This window comes from Chanodichthys erythropterus, chromosome 4, assembly GCF_024489055.1.
Source record: "Chanodichthys erythropterus isolate Z2021 chromosome 4, ASM2448905v1, whole genome shotgun sequence".
Taxonomy (NCBI): domain Eukaryota; kingdom Metazoa; phylum Chordata; class Actinopteri; order Cypriniformes; family Xenocyprididae; genus Chanodichthys; species Chanodichthys erythropterus.
The window spans coordinates 15,992,505-16,014,131 of NC_090224.1; the positions used below are offsets into that span (position 1 = coordinate 15,992,505).

At 37.0% G+C, this 21,627-nt stretch overlaps 1 protein-coding gene across 1 annotated transcript in view; it reads left to right on the forward strand.

Annotated features, from left to right (window-relative positions):
- man1a1 (mannosidase, alpha, class 1A, member 1) overlaps positions 1 to 21,235 on the forward strand; it is a 132,837-nt gene extending 111,602 nt beyond the window's left edge. Inside the window, exons 8-12 of the mRNA XM_067384301.1 lie at positions 847 to 962; positions 9,294 to 9,513; positions 10,410 to 10,582; positions 12,025 to 12,140; positions 18,479 to 21,235. Coding sequence (XP_067240402.1) covers positions 847 to 962; positions 9,294 to 9,513; positions 10,410 to 10,582; positions 12,025 to 12,140; positions 18,479 to 18,605 — 752 coding nt within the window. The 3' untranslated portion in view covers positions 18,606 to 21,235. The remainder of the gene's footprint in view (positions 1 to 846; positions 963 to 9,293; positions 9,514 to 10,409; positions 10,583 to 12,024; positions 12,141 to 18,478) is intronic.
- Positions 21,236 to 21,627: the final 392 nt, after the last annotated feature.

Genomic DNA, 21,627 nt, shown 5'->3' on the forward strand with positions numbered 1-21,627 from the left:
TTTTTTTTTTTAATTAAAAACTTTGGCTACTAAATGGTATTCACACATTTGAATATGCTTTAACTTTGTCACTTTGCTCCAATGAGTGATGACAGTATTTGCATAATGTGACTTGAATTGAAACAAATTGAGAAACTTTCTGTGAATGAATCTGATTATCAGTTACTATAGTATTCTAGGTTGTTGCTAGGCTTTTCTAAATGGTTGCTATGGTGCTGTAAGTGGCTGCTGGTGTGCACTATTTGGTTGCTAGGATGTTCTAATTAGTTGCTAGGTTTGTTGGTGTTCTAGGTGGTTGCTAGGCTTTTCTAAATTGTTGCCAGAGTGTTCTAGGTCAGGGCTTCTCAAATAGTGGACAACAGTCTGGTTCTGGACCTTGGCTTGGTTCCAACTGGACCGTGAGACATAATGACACACACCACAAGCGCTTAGGGTCATTTATGGTAATAATCTTTTTGGTGATGTATTCTCTAATATTAATATCTAGAGCCAAACGTGCTTCATTCAAGCCGTTTTTACCATAAAATAGTAATCTTGGCATATGCTTAATGCCATGACAACACTAAAAGCTACTACTCTTTTAACATGTATTGTGAATGTGCAGTACTTGGTTCACTTTATCTTGATATTTGTGAAATTCCAAACATGTTTTACCATACAAACTTATTGAGATGAGAGTGCTTATCTAGCTCGCTCATACTGCGTGAAAGTTTGTGTTTTTGTACATATTTCCGTCTCATTTTGTGCAATTCTATTTAATGCAGTCCCACAGCAGACTATTGTGACTGTACATGAATGTAGGAAGGGATTTTTCACACACTCTCTGGCATTTTCGCTGTGTTGCAGATCACGTCTCAGTTGGAGGCTTGGGGGACAGTTTCTACGAGTACCTGCTAAAGGCCTGGATCATGTCAGACAAAAGTGACGAGGAGGGAAAGAAGCTTTACTATGATGCCCTGCAGGTAAGGTCACTTTTTACAGAGAGAAGAAGCCCAGAAAAATGTTACATTCTTCTGCCTGTTTGATCAAATTGCCAGATGACTGCTGACTAGACAAGAGGATACCTGACATCCATATTTCTTGGAGAATGCTTTCTAACTAAAGGGACTTGTGTCAGCAAAATAGTGAGGATACAGAATTCTTACATTTTAACTTAAATTAGAAACACTACCAACACAATTGTGATTGGTAGTACTGTAAAAAGTACCAATACTGTAAAAACAATGAACACAATCAGTGATTTCAATTTTCACACACATTATTTTCATACAACTTTATTTAAAATAAATAAATCTGCTGGATATATATTGAAGATGGCTCTATTTTAAATGGGTAGTGCATTCTAGGAAATTAACTGTTATTCCACTGTGGTCCATAAAATGAAAGGTAATTTATTAAATATAATCGAAACATGCAATAATTCTATAAGTGTCATTTCAAATATTGATTATCAGTATTTTCAAATATTTCTGTTTATGGTAAATTCATACTGAAAAAAAATTTAAAATGTACAATTTAAAACTTTCATTACATTTTATATATACATCATTAGATTCAAATTTAAAGGATTAGTTAACCCAAAAATTAAAATTCGGTCATTTATTACTCACCTTTATGTCGTTCTACACCCATAAGACCTTCGTTAATCTTCGGAACACAAATTAAGATATTTTTGTTGAAATCCGATGGCTCAGTGAGGCCTCTATAGCCAGCATTGACATTTCCTCTCTCAAGATCCATTAATGTACTAAAAACATATTTAAATCAGTTCATGTGAGTACAGTGGTTCAATATTAATATTATAAAGCAACGAGAATATTTTTGGTGCGCAAAAAATAACGACTTATATAGTGATGGCCGATTTCAAAACACTGCTTCAGGAAGCTTCGGAGCATTTGAATCAGTATGTCGAATCAGCAGTTCGGAGTGCCAAAGTCACGTGATTTCAGCAGTTTGGCTGTTTGACAAGTGATCCGAATCATGATTCGATACGCTGATTCATTTGTGCTCCAAAGCTTCCAAATCGCCATCACAAAATAAGTCGTTATTTTGGGGTTTTTTGCGCACCAAAAACATTCTCATTGCTTTATAATATTAATATTGAACCGCGGTACTCACATGAACGATTTAAATATGTTTTTAGTACATTAATGGATCTTGAGAGAGGAAATATCATTGCTGTGAATGCAGGCCTCACTGAGCCATCGGATTTCAACAAAAATATCTTAATTTGTGTTCCGAAGATTAACGAAGGTCTTACGGGTGTAGAACGGCATGAGGGTAAGTAATAAATTACATTATTTACATTTTTGGGTGAACTAACCCTTTAAATTGCAATTCTCCATCATGTTCGCTATAGCTCAATTCAGTTCTTATGTCTGTTTTTTGTTTTCGATAGATTGATCCAAATATACTTCAATAACACTAAAAATAAAACCTAAAACTAAACTGGATTTATAATCTTACAGCTCGTTTGTCATTCACAAATTCAATTTAACATCTTAAATTTATTAGTTCTGTATTATTGTATGTTTCTCCTCAAGTTTCCATGTCCAGTTTTTCCAGTGAATACTGAAAGAATCTACATTCAGTTAGAATTCCTCTTAATAGTTTCGATCTGTTGAAATGTAACGTGTGTGTGTGTGTGTGTGTGTGTGTGTGTGTGTGTGTGTGTGTGTGTGTGTGTGTGTGTGTGTGTGTGTGTGTGTGTGTGTGTGTGTGTGTGTGTGTGTGTGTGTGTGTGTGTGTGTGTGTGTGTGTGTGTGTGTAAGCTGCCACCAGCGTTCTGCTATAGAGAGCTATGGAAAGCTGGTGCAGACTGATTGTTACAGACGGCAAACTCAATCCTCGCTTTCATTAGAGAGGACCATCTCAACCTGCCTAAGATAATGTTGTCCCTCTGGCCGTCTGTCTGGGTGACTCCCTGGAGTGACTTGAACACACACACTCTTTGGACTCCAGGCCAATCATCCAAGAAAAGAAAAGTGCATTATGTCGGTCACCTTCAGAGAGGGCTTATAGCATAGCCGTTCGGTCCACCATTTTACCCAGACATTCATTACCGTTACAGAAATCTCTTTATCAGGCCTTTAACTCTCTCTATACAGCCTGATTTCACCTAATTTATCTCACTAACCATGGATAGGCCGCTCAATCATCTACTTTCATCCACACCTCTCAGCTGTAGCATTTAATTATTTGCACCATTGGGAAAAATAAGCACATTACAGCAATGACTGTTGACGTATTGCATTAGATTGAGTTCCTGTTGTTAGAGCAATGCCAAATGCTAAAGTCTTCTTTTTTTGTGCCAAAATAGTGTTGGAGGAGCTACTTTACAGCTAGCTAAATAGTGTCATCGTTCAGCTGAAGACAGTTCAATGTTGATTCAGTTCGTTTGTAAAGATCATCAATTATTAACTTAATTTCGTCTTATAAAGCAGTTCTGCAGAAAACAGTTTTGTCATCGCCCAGCTCAGTTCAGTTCTCATCCAATAGTGTCAGTGCATTCAAATCGTTGGATGATTTGGATGATTAAATCAAAAGTAGTTGAGTGAACATCAAAAGTGTTCACTACTCACTGCTCTTTAACTAATGCAGAGGACATATTCCGAGTATGGATTACCATACTTGGCCTTCACTTCATTGTCACTTCAAAAAGACTGCTATTTAAATATGAAGTCTACATGTTCTGCGAGTCTCTATGTGAATTTCATCTATACACACTTAAGTACACGCGATGCTTGTGGTGTTTTAGCATCTTCCATCTCACTATATGAGGACATGAACACATGAGCTTAATCTCCACACCTGCTCTGAGTCACTTAACCAGCATTTCACCATTTAATTTGATAAAACTATCGTCATATCTGCACACAGAAACTCAATGGTCTTCACGACAACCCGTCAAAATAAAAGTGTGGTTTAACTTGAAGAAATTATAAATATATTACTATTGTACAGTAGAATGTACATCTCACAGCTATAATAATAATAATAATAATAATAATAATAATACAATTATTAAAGTTTATTTTTAACCCTCTGGAGTCTGAGGCTGATTTGGGGTCCTGGTGTAGCCCTGACATTTGTGCTTTTTTCAGTTGTTTTATAAACACATTAATGACAAAAGTCTCATTACACTGTATTCAGCAGAAACTAGGCTACAATAATATGTGAGCAACAAGTATGTACTTGTTTGTATTTTTGAGAGAATTACGTATATGCATGTGTTAGATTTAAAATTAGGTAGAATATTTGTAGTGTCAGTCATCAGTTTAGAAACAGTCGCCTCAACCCCTGTGATGTGTGGCAGCAGCAGCGCGAGATCTCAGGAGAATGACCAAGCAGACACAGATCAAGTGTGGTACAAAGCATTCTCAGATTTATTCAAGAAGAAGGGTCATATTTATAGACACAGGTGAAATGACAATCTCCTGGATAGCTGGAGCATCTAATCATACGACTTAAGAATCAAACCTTACCATGTATGGCATTTCAATAAATATAATAACAAGTAAGAAATGTATGTGCGTAAGTGTGTGTGTGTCTTCAACTTCTGGTTGCGTGTGAGAGTGTCAGTGTGTCCAAGGTATACTACTTCTTGTTTTGTCTAGATAGGTACATGATGTGCACAATGGAAAAAGCCCAAGACACAAAGTCAAAACGTGAAGCCCAAGAAATAAGAAATTATTTAACAGTGTGGTTTTTGAAAAAATAAATAAAATTAAAAAAGTAAGGCAATGAAATAAGCCCTCAAAATACACACTAAATATTTTTCACAAGACTTTTGGGAACGGTATATTTTAGTCTAGAGTTTTTGCTTCAAAATGATGTGGAAATTATCCTGCTTGCTGAAACAGTCATGAACGCGCATTTAAAATCATTCTTGTCGGTTATTGGCTGGAGCATGTTTATTATGTTTCGTGGTCAAGGCTGCACCAGGTAGATTTTGTTGCTGTTTTTGGAGCTTATGGTGACTACAGAGTCCACATTTTTTTTACAGTGTGTTCAGGGGACAGGCAGCTAGCGGATAGTGAGGAGATGTTTGCTGTATGTGACAAAAATGTTTTGGCCTAAAAACACGTGACATCACTTAGAGCACCTTTAAAATATAGTTAACTATATAAACATACATAGTTGTACCTGGAAATAAATCTTGTTCAAAGATGTATAAGAACATTTAAAAAAAAAATATAAGAAGAAAAAGAACATGTCGGTGATGACTGCTTTCAGTCAGTGATCTCAGTATCATATGCATGTAGTCCAATGTGGGCCAATATCTGGTTATGATTCTCAAATTTGTGAGATAAAAGAAAAAACCCTCTGTGAGCATGCTGATATCAGGATCATATCAGCTATTGAAATATGTCCTATCTTAACAGAAAACATGATTTTGATGATGTCATTGATGCACGTAATAGTAATGTATTAATTTATGTCAGGAGTGCACATCAATCATGCTAAATCTAACTGATGTTTATATTGACATAAAAAGAAAACACAGACCTATTGCGCCTGCTTCCATTTATTTGCGATCACAAGAATGCAAAAAACAACTCCACTAAGGCTTTTAAATCCAAAGGCTTACACATTTAGAAATATATTGATAACATAACCTATGTTTACGTCACTTTTCTGAGCCTTTCTATTGATTTTCCTCTAAATTATGCTATGATTGCAAACTGAGGACGTTTGCGCGATCTCTCTGTCTATCTATCCTGATCCTTTCAGCCAGAGCAACAGAGGGAGCTCATGATAAGACAAACAGGAGTTATAAGTTATACGAGTTAACCGGAGTGTGTGAATCTGTGAAAGATATGCAGTTGTCAGGAATCAACAGGCACAGGGAAGAGAGAGATAAAACATTAAACCAAATAAATACACTGTTATAATCATATAAGAATTGTCTTCGTTCTTCAAGCAGTCTCTGATATTTTCCATAAACGTTTGTATTTATTATCGTAATGATTGACATAAGTAGCCTTCAGCATCGCATATATGACAGTGGAAACGCAACTGGCTCTGGCACGCACGACACGTTAGGAGTCAATAACATCATAAGGCTTTGGTGCATCAGTGACAGGTGAAGAACAGACAGCGGGTTGTTCATGTATTGCAGGGTCAGGATGCTCTAGTCATGCAGCAGCACTTTTGTGGAAGGTCAGTGTAAAGAGCAAATAAAGGCACGAAAACTGTTTATTGTATTGTGACATTATTAACTAATAATGTAGTAAACTGAGATGTTGTCCCTGAGCACCGTAATGACATTTCTCATAAAGATTTGCAACTTTACAAAGTAAACAATGATCCAAAGTCACTTAGCCTCTTCGCTAATTAGCACACAAAATACCATTGGTATGCTACTTCCGCCGCCTTACCGGAAGTTGTACCCACGTTCTCTTTTACAGTAGCGCCCCGCGGAAACAGGTGGATAGGCCTATGATATTTTTATTTACAGTACCGGTCAAAAGATTTGACACATTACTATTTTTAATGTTTTTGAAAGAAGTCTCATGCTCACCAAGCCTGCATTTCACTCATCTCAGTATAGCAATATTTTTTGGGGAAAAAAAGCCAATAATCATTCACACAGAGACACAGAACGTACAGGATTCAGGATTGCGATTAGAATAAAGAATTTAGGGATAAAATACGAACCTTTCTTCTTGATCAAGTTGATCCTCGAAGTGGAATTGAATCCATTCATGCTCTTCCTCTGAGGTAAATCCTTTTAGAATTATTCCTCACCGCATCTCAGAACAATGAAACTGACTAAGCTTGATGCGTTTTTCCGAGCTGATGCAGGCGTTCACTCCCTGTTGCACTAATCGCCTCAGAATTTGCGTTTGAAAGCTGCACGTGCTCCGTGGGTGTCACCGCATTAGTGGATAATGAGCTGAGTCGTGAAAGACTGACATCGCTCTCTTTTCAAACAGATTACATAAACAGAGAATATTAGTTTTCGATTTAACTTGCATGATTTAAAACCTCACATTTCAACGTTTCTTTAGACATATGTCTCATTTTTGTGTGATAAGTATTCACTAAGTTACAGTTCATTTTCTGAGGGAGTGTCAGATTGGACTTCATTCCGAGAGAGATGACAGGTCGCGCATCATGTTAGTTTTCTTTATTTTGCAAAAAGCACAACATTTAGTATTTACTGTGAGTGTACACAAATAAAAGACATTCTATAGTTTTAATTGATGTATTACTTCTATCTATATGACAAAAAGTATTTTAAGTTGATTTTGCTGCTTTGTGAAGAAAATCTACCAAAACGTGCCGGCGCGTTTCCCAACCTGTGAATGTTAAGTAATAATCACACAATTTTTCTTCCATGTTGTAATTTTAACAGTAAACCTCTGTTGTGCAGCACTTCTTTTTTTTTTCTTCTTTTTTTTTTGCCAAAAAATAAATGTAATTTTTTTTTTATTATATTTAAAAGAGTAATTGTTAATGTTTCATGCCTTCATTTAATTACCACCATTTTTGATAATAAATTTGTATTAAACAAAAAATAAACATTTCATAGGATCCTATTATTGCAAACAAAATAAAGTTGTTAAACTTTTATGAATTCAATTGATTAGACATGCTTCATAATTATTAAAATTTAATTCAAATTAAATTGGGGGGGGGAATGAGAAAAAATAAAACTGATTTCATATTTCATATTTTTTTGTTGTTGTTGTTAAACTTTTATTATTAATAAATTGTATATTTCAATTAATTAGATGCTTTTTGATTACAAGAGTGCAAACTGTAGCAAGCATATGCTTAATCACTGTTATAATTATGATGGGGTCCTTGGAAAATTTTCTCTATTCTAAGGGGTCCCTGGTCTCAAAAAGTTTGAGAACCCCTGCTTTAGGGTGATACAAGATCCAAAATAGAACATTTTTCATTCTATGTTTGATTAATTACTCATCTTACTCTTTAATTCAATTAGACAAAAAACATCAATGTGGCATCTACCCTGCTACTTGTTGACAAAAATACATTACAAAGCTACAATACATTATTCAACATACAAAAAAAATGTTAAAGGGATAGTTCACCCAAAAATGAAAATTTGATGTTTATCTGCTTACCCCCAGGGCATCCAAGATGTAGATGACTTTTTTTCTTCAGTCGAACGCAAATTATGATTTTTAACTGCAACCGCTGCCGTCTGTTAGTCAAATAATAGCAGTGATTGGGAACTTAAAGAGTCAAAAAAACTTCCATAGACAAATTGAAATGAAACCCTGCGGCTCGTGATGACACATTGATGTCCTAAGACACGAAACGGTCGGTTTGTCCGAGAAACCGAACAGTATTTATATAATTTTTTACCTCTAATACACCACTATGTCCAACTTCGTTCAGCTTCCGGCTAGTGAGGTCTGATCGCGCTCTGACAACGGAAGTGATGTCTTGCGCTCATTGAAGTATATGGGCGAGACATCACTTCCGTCTTCAGAACGCGTATTTGACCTCACTAACAGGAAGCTGAACGAAGTTGGACATAGTGGTGTATTAGAGGTAAAAATTATATAAATAATGTTCGGTTTCTCGCACAAACCGATCGTTTCGTGTCTTAGGACATTAATGTGTCATCACGAGCCGCAGGTTTTAATTTTGATTTGTCTAAGCAAGTTTATTTACTGTTATAGTTGAAGTTCCCATCTACTGCTATTATTTGACTGACAGACGGCAACGGTTGCAGGTAAAAATCATAATTTGCGTTCGACTGAAGAAAACATCTGGGATGCATTGGGGGTAAGCAGATAAACATCAAATTTTCATTTTTGGGTGAACTATCCCTTTAAGCTAGTACTGTTACTTCTTTCAGTTTCTCCAAGATGAAATGATGAAATAAGATTACAAAGGGAGTGATGCAAGAAAAAGAGAGAGTCAGACGCTTTACTTATTTCCTTGCGTGCCTTTGGTACCATGGTGATGAATGTCTCCGGTTTTCCATTCAAATGCACCGAGGCCCTTTTCCAGACAGATAAGAATCTCATTTCCCATGTATGTGATGCTTCTGTAAATACACAACACTGGCACACAGCTGTGACCCTGATATCTCCATACTCTGGGCCTTGAACTGTTCATATGATGCTTTTGAGAGAATGAAATCACTCTGAAGCCTTGAATGTACCCTTTTGTATTAGGTAAACAAAACAAGTGCAAACAAGGACAAAGTTCCTTTAAACCCACACAGAATAAATAACACAGAGTGAAAAAAATGACATTAAAAACAACCTAAAGTGATCTCCAGTCTTCATTTTCTGTTCTGTTTGTAGGCGATTGAAAAGAATTTGATCCGAAAGTCAAGCGGAGGGTTGACGTATATCGCAGAATGGAAAGGCGGACTCCTGGAGCATAAGATGGGTCACCTGACCTGCTTCGCCGGTGGTATGATCGCTTTAGGGGCAGACGGAGCTCCCGATGAAAAGACGGGTCACCAGATGGAACTCGCAGCTGAGATCGCCCGCACGTGTCACGAGTCTTACACACGAACAAGTGAGTGGAAGAACAACAAATGTAAAACATTTCCAGCAAACAGAATAATAATTATGCATGATAATACACACATTTTCTAGTTATAGATAGTAAAATGCAGTGCAAGTGCAGACATTGAAATAAGAAATTAAAGTTTTGTGTAAAGAAAATTATGCAGATTTTCTACTATTTTTATTTTCTTTTACTTTTTTTGACCCCTTGCCTACCAATTCTCATTACAAAAAAAGAATATATTTTTTGTTGTTGATGATGTAATTTATATTGTAAAATTATTTACTGATTTTAACTTTTATTTTATTTTTTATATAAATAACTTTAACAGTAATTAGAATGACACTGAGAATAATAAGAATTACAAAGAGAATATGGTAATTATTGTACTTATTTAAACATTACAGTAGTGAGTTTTTGTGGAAAATTGTAATGTAAAAACAAAACAATGTATTTGAATTAAATATGTAAATGATAATTTTATACTCAGTATTTTCTGAAAAAATAAAAAAAATGCATTTTTATTTTCTGTAGGTTTGTCTAACATACCTTACATACAGAGTATGTGATATATTTTTCCACATCTTTGCATTAGCAAGAGATTTGTTAATTTACTAGTCAAGTATTTTCTTTTGCTGATTCTGCTCAGTGCCAGTTAACCCTGAACACACACACACAAATCCCTCTGGCACTTGATAAACACACACACATACAAAGTCATCACCGACGTGTTCTTAATGCGTAGGTATTTTTATCTGACGCAGATTATCAAAGGTCCAGATTAGGCCACAGCCCCTAATCCACATCCAGATAGTGTTTCTCTTCATCTCAGGAACAATGTAATCCCATAATCCCTTGTCAACATGGACGTTTGAGCGATGAATTTGTCGGCATGTGTGTTTCAGGTATGAAGCTGGGTCCCGAGGCGTTCCGTTTCGACGGCGGCGTGGAGGCCATCGCCACTCGACAAAATGAGAAGTACTTCATCCTAAGGCCGGAGGTCATCGAAACGTACATGTACATGTGGAGGTTCACCCACGACCCCAAGTATAGGCAATGGGGCTGGGAGGCGGTACAGGTGAGAACTCTGACGTGTGGATTTGACGCATCGCTTATTATGTAATGTCAGTGTGTGTGACTGGTAAACATGTCGCTGCAGTAGGCTGGGGATGTAGGCCAGACTGTGAGTCACAGTGAGGCTTTATCCCTGCCCTCAGACGCTCCATACACTTCAGCATAGCAGGATTAGAGACAATGGAGACCGCCTGGATCTCACAGCCTTGTAATTGTATCATAATGACTTCAGATTGCCATTGTGATGTGTCTGTCCCTTTAGGCGATACATCACATCTCTTCCTCCCTCGCTTTCCCTCTGTCATCTATTCCTCTCTCAGTAAAATGTGCTGCCTCAACACTAACTGAATCAAAGGCTGGATTCTATCCTTCAGAAACGACTTTGTCAAATCTTCATTATCTTAAAACTTTCTTTTTCGCAATCTTTACAACGCCACAACACCAGTAATTTTGATTGTTATTATGGCACTTTTCACAAATAGGGCACAATTTGCTTTCCCATTAGAGGCACAAGTTCCATAATTGTTAGATATTTTTTTTTATATGACTATGAGTGGATAATTATATATATATATATAATTATTATAATCTCAAATATCTTAAAAAAAAAAAAAAAAAAAAAAGATAGAATTCAATGGTTTTAAAATGTATTCACATATGTCCCAGATTTGGTAAAAGGGTTTAAAATAGCACTAAAAACACACATGCACATATTTAGGTTTTCATGTTTTATGGGGAATTTCCATAGATACTTATACTGTACAAACTGTATATTCTATCCTCTAACCCTAAACCTACCCATCACAGAAAACTTTTTTGCATTTTTAGATTTTCAAAAAACATCACTTAGTATGATTTGTAAGCTGTTTCCTTCATGGGGACCAAAAAAATCTCCCCATAAGGACAAGGATTTCAGATATTGCCATCTCTGTGGGGACATTTTGTCCCCATAACCAGGGCCTTCCTTAGGGCGGTGCAACCAGTGCGACCGCATCTTTGCTGAGTAAAAGTCATTTCTTTTAAAACTTGGTTTTCAAACACACCTAAATCCTGAGTATTAAACTTTGCCGCATAAATTGTCCCACACAGTTTTTTCTGTTGTAAATCATGAGGCTCCTTGAGGTGATCTGTGCTACAGTATTACTTTTCTGAGTGATTGGACCTACTATTTGTGCCTGACTGACAATAAAGCAGGCTGAATCTGCCATAGACTTACACTGAAGGAGCAGTCCTTAGGTATATCTAGAGACCAGAATATTATAAAGTAGGGTTCTACAGGCAGGTGAGTTTGATCAGGGTTAGAGCTAAACTCTGCAGAAAAGTGGCCAGAATTACCCAGCCCTGTCATATAGACTTGCGTTGGTGTCCTGTCTCTGAAAATCAAGTGTATGCAGTTGCTAGGATTGTATTGATACTGACAGGTGCATTTATATCTCTGTATCTCAGGCTCTGGAGAAGTACTGCAGGGTGGAAGGGGGTTACAGCGGAGTAAGAGATGTCTATGCCAACACTCCCAACCATGATGACGTGCAGCAGAGCTTCTACCTGGCTGAAACACTCAAGTGAGTACAGCACACACACACACACACACACACAGCTGACTGCCGCAGGGTTGGGAAAGCTTAAATGCTTATAGCTTTTACTTTGTGATACTATATTCATGACCGTGAGCACATTTCTCCCAAAATTTAGTATTTCTGTTATTTAAAAAAAAAAAAAAAAAAAAAAAAAATATAAATATATATAAATATATATATATATATATATATAATATACATTTATTACTGTTAATTGTTACTGTAATCCAGCAAAAAAAAAAAAAATGTATTAATGAGAATCTAATGAACTATTAGTCAGAATAATGAGGGGGAAACATAAAATGGATGAGAATTTGGATAACAGTGCATAATTATCATAAAAATAATGTTAGTGCATCTTAATATACTTAAAACATAATAAGCTAGTAAACGCATCTTTGTATATTAGAGCACTGAGGTTGAGTCCTTGAAATCAGATCAGTCAGCCAATTAGATTTAGATTTTTCAGAAACCTTTTGCCACTTTGTTGTGCAAAACACATATCAAATGTTCTGTGAATTATAGATAGGGCATGCTGTAAGAGAACTTGTGTTTCTGCAATGACTGACTAAAGGAGAGATGTTCACTCAGAATGAAGTCAATAGAGCCATTTCTCTGTCAGAGTGAGAATCGTCACTGTCAAGGTGAAGTGACTGAGACACAAGACTGTGACAGCTGGAACTCATTTACTGGCATCCGTATCGCACAACATTCATCATTAAAGACAATGATAAATGAAAGGAAGGAATAAAGAACAAGTCATTTCCTCCGTCAGGGCCCGAAATGAAGAGCTGAGGAGTTAGCAAGGTCGCAGTGCTCTTCTGTATCCTGTTTTTTGGGTATCTTTTCCCAGTTCTCCTCCTGTTTGATTGCGGTTTAAGGGGAAATCACTATTCGAGTCTCATCCTGCCACGGCAGACAGTGGCTCTCCATTTCTCCTGCCTTTAATACTCTGGAGGAGTGCTTGCCCTTTGGCCAGGAGGAGCACAACGCAGACAATTGAACACAGAAAAGACTTAGCAATTCTTTGAGAGAGAGTAAGCGCATCCAGAAACCTCTGCTTTTGGCTTTTTCTTCGCTCTTATTCTGGTTGTTTCTCATTCTGTTGCTTTTGGCTGCATTTGCCTCTTTTGCACAGTAAGTGCGTATTAAGTAATGAATCTTCTTCAGAGCCAGACTGTCTGGCGGGCTGAGGGATCACAGTTTCCTGTTCATAGAAATGCTCTCAATGTGTTTGTGGGCATGACTGTGCTCTTTAACATGCTCACTTCAACCCACTACATCTGCTTCGATTCACATGCTGAACCACTAAAGGGATAGCTCACTCAAAAAATGAAAATTTGTTCATTTACTCACCCTCATGTCTTTCCAAACCTGTATGACTTAAGGCCTATTCACCACAAAAAAACGATATAGCTATATTATGATTAGGGCTGTTGATAAAAAGCGTTAATTAGATTAAGTAATTATGGTAAAAAAAATATATATATATATAAAATAAAGTTATAAATAAAATGTTTAACGCACTTGCCCCACTCCAGATATATATGTAGGTCATCTGACATTTCATGCTGTTCACTGATGACGAATATGATGCAACTCACTGCACGATGGAGCCTATAGAATGCAGCTAGAATGTCCCTAAAATTCAATATATGGGGGCAAAAATGTTTTTGTCTCATATTTACATCATATGATATAGCTATATCACATGAGTAACAAGCGCAATATCACACCTGTCCAGAAGTGCATGGGTGCAAATGCAATACTGATGTGAATATTGTGAATATTATTTTAGACACAATATTGTCTGTTTTGCTCAATTTTGACAGCAAAAATATTAAGACAAAGCAGAACAACACAGTCGTTTAAAAAAAGCTGAGCAACACAGCAGCAGCGTTTCATTTCTGAATCCACGTTGGACAGGGTTTCCGCGGGGTCTTAAAAAGTCTAAAATTCTGAACTTTAAATTTAAGGCCTTAAAAAGTCTTAAAAACGGCCAGATTTTCATCCAAGGTCTTAAATTTCATTTAGTCAGGTCTTAAATTTTTTTTACCCATTTCCAGAAACGCTACCTGCTGAAAGTTATTACAAAGTAGCATAAAAGTAGCGAGTCGTAGTTCTTTCTGGGGTATATTGGTGTTGGTATACGCGGTGATAAAACTACAAATCCCGTGATAAATGCAATACCTGCCCGCGAAATACGTCTGCGTCTCCTCAAAGTTTGTTAAAGTTCGGCTACGTGTGGAAAATGGGAGTGTACATTCAACGAGACATGGCTAGATCACAGCGATTTCTGCTGTTGGTTACAAGCGGTACCCAGCTCCAGGTACGAGGCTCACTGCAAACTTTGAAGAAAAAAAAAAAATCAGTTAGAGAGTCTGGGTGTGAAGCGGTGTAAAGGCGCTGGAGTCACACGACAGAGCGGAGAAACACAAACTAGCCGCAAAATCCCTTCAGCGGACTCGGCCAATTAGCCTCACCACTGCCGTCGTACTCCTCAATGCCTGGTCCCTCCGGTCTCCAGCGCAATATCATCACACCTCCGTCGAACAACCTTCGGGGTACTTTTGGAGCGACTGACACATCGAAAGCCGAGGTGATTTGTATACTAACGTACACACGGTGACTAAACAAACACCACTCATTTAATAGCAACAGTGAGATTAGCGATCTCTTTCAAGGGATGTTCCCTGATTCAGTAATCGTGAAGCCGTTCTCTTGCGGGCCCAACAAGATCGCTTATGGCGAGATTCGGATTGGGGGAGTTTATAAAGAGGGAATTGATTCGTACTCTTACCGGGCCGTATGTCGTAAAGTTCAATGAAAGCTAAAATCAGACCACCAGGACCATTGTTCTGGAACAATGGAATTGTTAAGTCGAGGTACCTGGGCTCACAGTTTATGGGACAGTGCGGGACACACACATACACATACACATACACACATACATATATCAGATAATCCATGTTAGATAGATACTCTAATTATCCCGAGGTAAGTATCTATCTATCTAAAATGGATTATCTGGTGTGTGTGTGTGTGTGTGTGTGTGTGTGTGTGTGTGTGTGTGTGTGTGTGTGTGTGTGTGTGTGTGCTTTTGTTTATATTACATTGTGGGGACCAAATGTCCCCATGATGTAATATAAACCTGAGTTCACCTACATCGTGGGGACCAGCCAGCGGTCCCCACAATGTAAATGGGTTTATAAATCATATAGAATGAGTTTTTGTGAAAAAGTAAAAGTTTGCACAGTTTCCTGTGAGGGTTAGGTTTAGGGGTAGGGGCAGGGTAGGGGGATAGAATGTACAGTTTGTTCAGTGTAAAATGCATTGAAGTCTATGGAAAGTCCCCACAATTCACAAAAACAAACATGTGTGTGTGTGTGTGTGTGTGCTACATTGGTTGTTACATGGGTTGGAGTAGCCTGTTCAATCTTTATTAGGCTATTAATATGCTGTTTTGTAATGTAAATAAATATGAGATGAAATCTATTCTATTTGAGGGCAAGTTTGTTTTAGCCTATTTTCATTTTGGGCCTAAGGTTTTGGGCATTTGGCACATTGATGTGTGTGGAAGGTTACTAATGTGATTGCTTTATCTGTAAATTAAATTAATGCTTTTTCAATGACTGAATTCATTGAAATAAAGTGATTTTTTTTTTCAGAATTTCTTTGATTTGAATATTTTTTGGTAATGCGTCGTGTAGGTCTTAAATTTCAATCTTTATGGTCTTAAAATGTCTTAAAAAGGTCTTAAATTTGACTTACTGAAACCTGCATAAACCCTGGTTGGAAACGAATTGGGTGACAGTGGTTTAGTGGACCATTCATAAAGAGAACCATTTACTTCACTCCTGAATAATCAGCCGCTTATTTAATAATAATAATAATAATAATAATAATAATAATTAAACGTATAGTTCATCCAAAAATGAAAATTGTCATAATTTACTCAAGCTCATGGTCTAAAAATGTATGTATAATAAACTCTGTTGAATCAAATAAAATATTTATTTTTTAAGCTACCTTCTGAAATCTGTTTGATGCTTTAAACAATAATGACTTTATCTTTTGAGGTACTTTCTAAGCTAAATTTGATATGCGATTAATTTTATTTATTAATCGGCACATCATGTAATTTTAATCGTTTTTTTTTTTTTTTTCATAAAATGAAACTCAGTGAGATCCAAAACAAATTACCGAAACCCTATTTTGCTTCATAATTACATTTGAAAATATAATTTACATTTTACAAAACCAGAAGACCTTCACTCAACTATCTCCATCATTAAAATTGGCACGAAACTGAAGTTGTGACAGTCCTTTCTTCCTTATTTTGATGTATATCTGAGTGAAATGCCGCCTTGAACAAGAAAAAAAAAATGTAGGACGGGACTTGATTGGCTGGTTGAATGTTTGGATGTGAGTGACAGGTTGTCAATATGTCAATAAACACGTCATCAGAGAAGAGAAAAGATGATGCTACAAGAGGGCGAGGGGACGTTATTGGTTAAAGATTATGAGGGATGAATCACTTACAGTACAATAAATACTGCAATATTCCATAAAAAAAAACAAGAATTGTCCATGTTGATTTCATGGTGGCCCAAAAATAAAATTTAAAAGAGGATTTTAGCTTGATGGCTGTTGGGTCCATTTCACTTGCAGATGCAGTGTGATACTGTTGTCACCTCTGTCATTTAAAAAAGCTGCTTAGTCTCATTTATAATTGGCCTTCACCTTCCAGTTTCTCTCTACCCATTGGCAGAGCATTAAAACCGAAGGTCTGAAGATCATACTGGCTGTAGAAGGAGGCCAGGTGCAGTTTAAGCCGCCAGGAGTGGTTCATCTAGTGGATACGCATGATTTAGTTTTAACTCCGGAGGCCTGAGGTCAACAGTTTATATTTTCAGAGGGGCAGTGGAAAAGAGAGCCTTTCATCAGTGAATATCCAGCCAATGCATGTTCAGAGAGGGAACTGAGAGGGAGGGAGGGTTAGAAGCCATATTATCAAGGTCACAACTTCATCAGGAAACGGGCATCAGCATCACCGTCTCCAGCTAAAGTTTATAGACTGTAATTTTTAACGAGTGTCATTCGCCTTTCCAAATAAACTTTTTCTTCCTCCTTGGCTGCAGGTTTTGAATTATGGCCTTCACTTGTGAAACAATGTCCTTTAGCTATGACTCTCAGCCAAAGGAAGTAAAATGTTCAGACTTTTTGTAGTTTGTAGTCTTCATCCTTTATTTACGTTGCTGTTGTCTTGGCAGTGTTTTACTTGGCAGAGACTGTTTTAATTCATCAGCACTTGGTTGGGGGATGTTCATGTTTTGTTTACAAAGTAATCATTTAGATTTTAAGAGCTATATTTATTGAGATAATTAGCAATGTTTGTGTTATTACTATTGTGCATAAGTATTAAACTTTGCCATTTGACTATTCTCCCCTTTGTACTATAGACATAAATGAGAGCAGTTTGTTGATCAGAAGGTGTGCCATTACTTTTCTGCACTGTCAGACTTGTAATTGGTGATAAAATAGGGGAACAAGACTTTGAACCCAAACCTGAATCATTGAAGACCAGCAATAATAATTTTCATTTTGATTACATAATAATGGCAATATAATCATGTCAAAGTCAGACATGCCCCTTTGCCAGGTGTGATGCTGGTTACTGGTTTAAACTTGGCCCAGGTTTGTAAAGGATTTTTGGGTCAGCACACCTTAACAGCTTCAACAATTAAGTTTAGAATACAACGAACCAATTAGAACCCAGTTTAGGTCTGATTGCTGCTATTGGTGGATATTTTGATGAATCAAAAATTTAAGTTTGTTCTATTTATAAACTGTTTATGTAACAAAATGTTTTCGTAGTTTGTGTTGTCCCTTATCAGTGCAAAATTATCACAAATTAAAAAGGATTCATGCAGTGTATATATATGTGTGTGTATATAATACGTATGTATATGTATATATGTACATATGTATGTGTATAATATATGTATATGTATATACTATGTATGTATATATAGTGTGTGTGTGTGTGTGTGTGTGTGTGTGTGTGTGTGTGTGTGTGTATTTATGAATTTATGACATTACATTGGAGCTGTATAATTTCCATCTTGTTACAAATTTAAAAAAAAATACTGAAAAAAGAAAACTGGATGGATGGATGGATGGATGGATGGATGGATGGATGGATGGATATGGCATTTAGCTGTACTAAGAGTCTAGTGACAAATGTTTTTCTCACTGTGAATAACTATATCATAAAATGCCCTTGAAACGTCTTTGAGAGATTTTCTTTCTTTGTTTTTCAGGTATTTGTATCTCCTGTTCTCAGACGACGACCATTTGCCCTTCGATCACTGGGTGTTCAACACGGAGGCCCATCCTCTTCCCATCATTAAGAAACAGAGCCCCGAGTTAGCCATCCATCTCAAGTAATCTTCATCCCACCCTAAAGCACCACTGAATCGTAACTTCCTGGACCTTCTTTAACAGCGGACAAGAGCTATGGGTGCAAAACCCCTTTCGCTGGAGAGATCCTGTCGTCCAGGACTTCTGCTGGAGTTTGATGTGTTTCTCCACAGCCCTCTCTCCTCTGCCGTCTCTTTTCGGGATTCTGCATGCTGCCCCTGTCCTCTCTCTCTCTCTCTCTCTTTCTGTTCCTGACACTCTAGACATGTCTCTGAGCCTCAGAGACCCAGAAGGACCATATTTCCTCTGTGAGGAGACAAGACCAGATCGTTTTCCATCGTATTTGCCCTCTCACACACTTTATAAAGCCATAGGTAACTCAAAGTTGCATCTATGTCCTTTTGTGTTTCTTGCGTCATGTGCGTTTACAGAAGTGAAGATATGAGATATCCACCAAACTTCGCCGTCTCTTGCTGTCTGTTTCTTTCGGGATGACGTTTGGTTCGGTATTTTCGAGGCTTTATTCGACAGGTAGTGAAACCAAGTCAACTAGTGCCTTTTTAGTCTTACTGATCAATTTAGTCAAGTTTTAATAGCAACGCTCTATATTTATTTTCGCTCTGACCAAGAGCTTCATCCTACCTGGCTTCAGCCCTCTTAACCCTGTCATGGACATAAGAATCAGTGGTTTATCATTCATTCCTCTACATTCGTGAGCTTACTTTGTTATATAAAATGTGTACAAAATGTGTTTCAGTTGTTTACTTAATCAATGGAGGCAGAGACTTTTTATCCTAGACATGTAAAATAGAGTACTTTGTGTTAATTTATTCCACAAGACGTGAGGTTCTTTGTCTTTTTTTCATTGTGAAGGACGGAAAACTATGGAGCCCCTAATGGGAAAGAAATTAAATGAAAAATAATAGTTCAATGCCTCTTGTGTTCGTCAGCAAAACTTAGGCGTTCTCTCGCAAAACTATTACGTTTCCCTGAGAATCTTTGCTGTTGCCCGCAAAAGCATTGAATTATAGTTTTTCCTCCCATTCCATAATGAAAGTTTTGTAAATGAACGAAGAATTTCTTGGTGGAATCGAAAAGTTTTGTAAGCAAACACAAGTTTTGTAAGAGAACGCAAAAGTTTTGCGAGAGAACTCAAAAGTGTTGAAATTGAAATTTCCTCCAATCTCTCTCTCTCTCTCTCTCTCTCTCTCTCTCTCTCTTTTTTTTCCTTCTTTTTTTTTTTTTTTTTTTAACTATCAGTGTCCCTTTAGGGGCTCTGTAGGAAACAGCGATGAAACTGCTCGAATCCATTGGGAAATTTTATTAGGACACGGGCAGCATTAGTCAAAAAGGGGAGTGAATATGTGTATGAATGTACCACCAAATGTGAATTGAACATACTTTGGCCTAGTTGTTGTGATTTTATCATTTTATCTGTTTCTTTCTTTTGATTTAACATGAAAGCACAAAGTTTTGAATCAGTATATTCGGGTTCTCCATGTAGAAATGAATAGGAATATTACTGTAGGACAATGTGACAGCACAAGTAAAGAATTTTGATGGAAAAAGATGCAAACCAATGAATGCAAAGCAGTCCACGGCACTGGATACAACACACACGGGAAACGAATGAGGAGAGAAATTGGTGTGCATATATATCACTACATCTATTACACATTACATAGCCACATTCCAGTTCATGGAATTCCCATCGTATTGGTGTGTTTTTTGGAAAATGACACTTTAACCTTGAGGTTTGAGTGGCAGGATGTGTCTACATAGCGTCTACATTTTGGCAGTGTTTGCAAAACAAAAAAAACGAAACCACCCCGCTTAACTAGTACGGTGTGGTGCTTTAACCAATGTATTATACTCCTGGATCTACATGAGAAAAAAAATACCTCACAGAGGTTCCTCTCTAGAGGCCAGCGACTGCAACACTTGACATGGTATTCTCTGCTATATGTGCGCTAGCAAACAGCGTACTAGGAACCGTGATATATGAAAGTAATGTCATCTCGAGGAAGGCCCATCATAAAACACTGTGACACTGTAGATAAGACATCGCGTTCACTGTATTCATGATACTGCGAATCTAAACGATGTTTAGCACTGCCGCGGCTTAGCGCGGACTAGCGCATTGTGCTGTCTCTGTAGTGAAAGTGATTCCTCAAGCTGTGACTGAGAATCCGCAGCGACAGTAGGGAACGGACGTTTCCTCGCATCTGGTTGCGATACGCAGAATAGGAGATGTGCTTTTCAGATTTAAAAATTTGTCGTTTAAATATTGTGTTGATGATCTTGCATAGAAAATGCCTTTTTTCGTTTGTAATTCTTGTCGTTTGTTATTTCTTCATGAGACAACCTCAGAAATGTAACTGTACAATATTGCTGATAATCATTCCATTGCACATAGTCTGATTTGTTTTGTTTTTAATATATATGCAATTAATTTTGTGGGAAATTGTTTGGTTTTATTTCTTTTTCTTTAATTTGTTTATTTTTTAATTGTACATATTTCATTCTGGCAAACTGCCAGCCATCATTTATATAAATCTTATGATCTTATCATGTAATAAATTATATTAAAGAGCAGCAAAAGTTTTTGATAAACTATATTTGTTACACTTCAATTGTGAATAAAACAATCTTTTAATATAATATTGAGTTGTTGTTTTTTTAATGGGGATTTCTTGGTTTTAAAAAAATCCTTTTATTCAAATCATTCATGCTTGGGGGCGGATCTGACTCATACAAGGCTGAAACTGCAAGAGAATAAACAACTCTGGGTTTATTTTTCGTTTTTAATTGCGTGCCAACAATAAAGATGCTTCCAAAAGGTCAATGGTTGGCATACTCAAACTTATTAAAATGAATCCTCTCTGTATTCCATCCAATCCATCCAATCCCATCCCATCCATCCAATCATCCATCCATCCCATCCATCCAATCCAATCCCATCCCATCCCATCCCATCCATCCATCCATCCATCCATCCATCCATCCATCCAATCATCCATCCATCCAATCCATCCATCCATCCAATCCA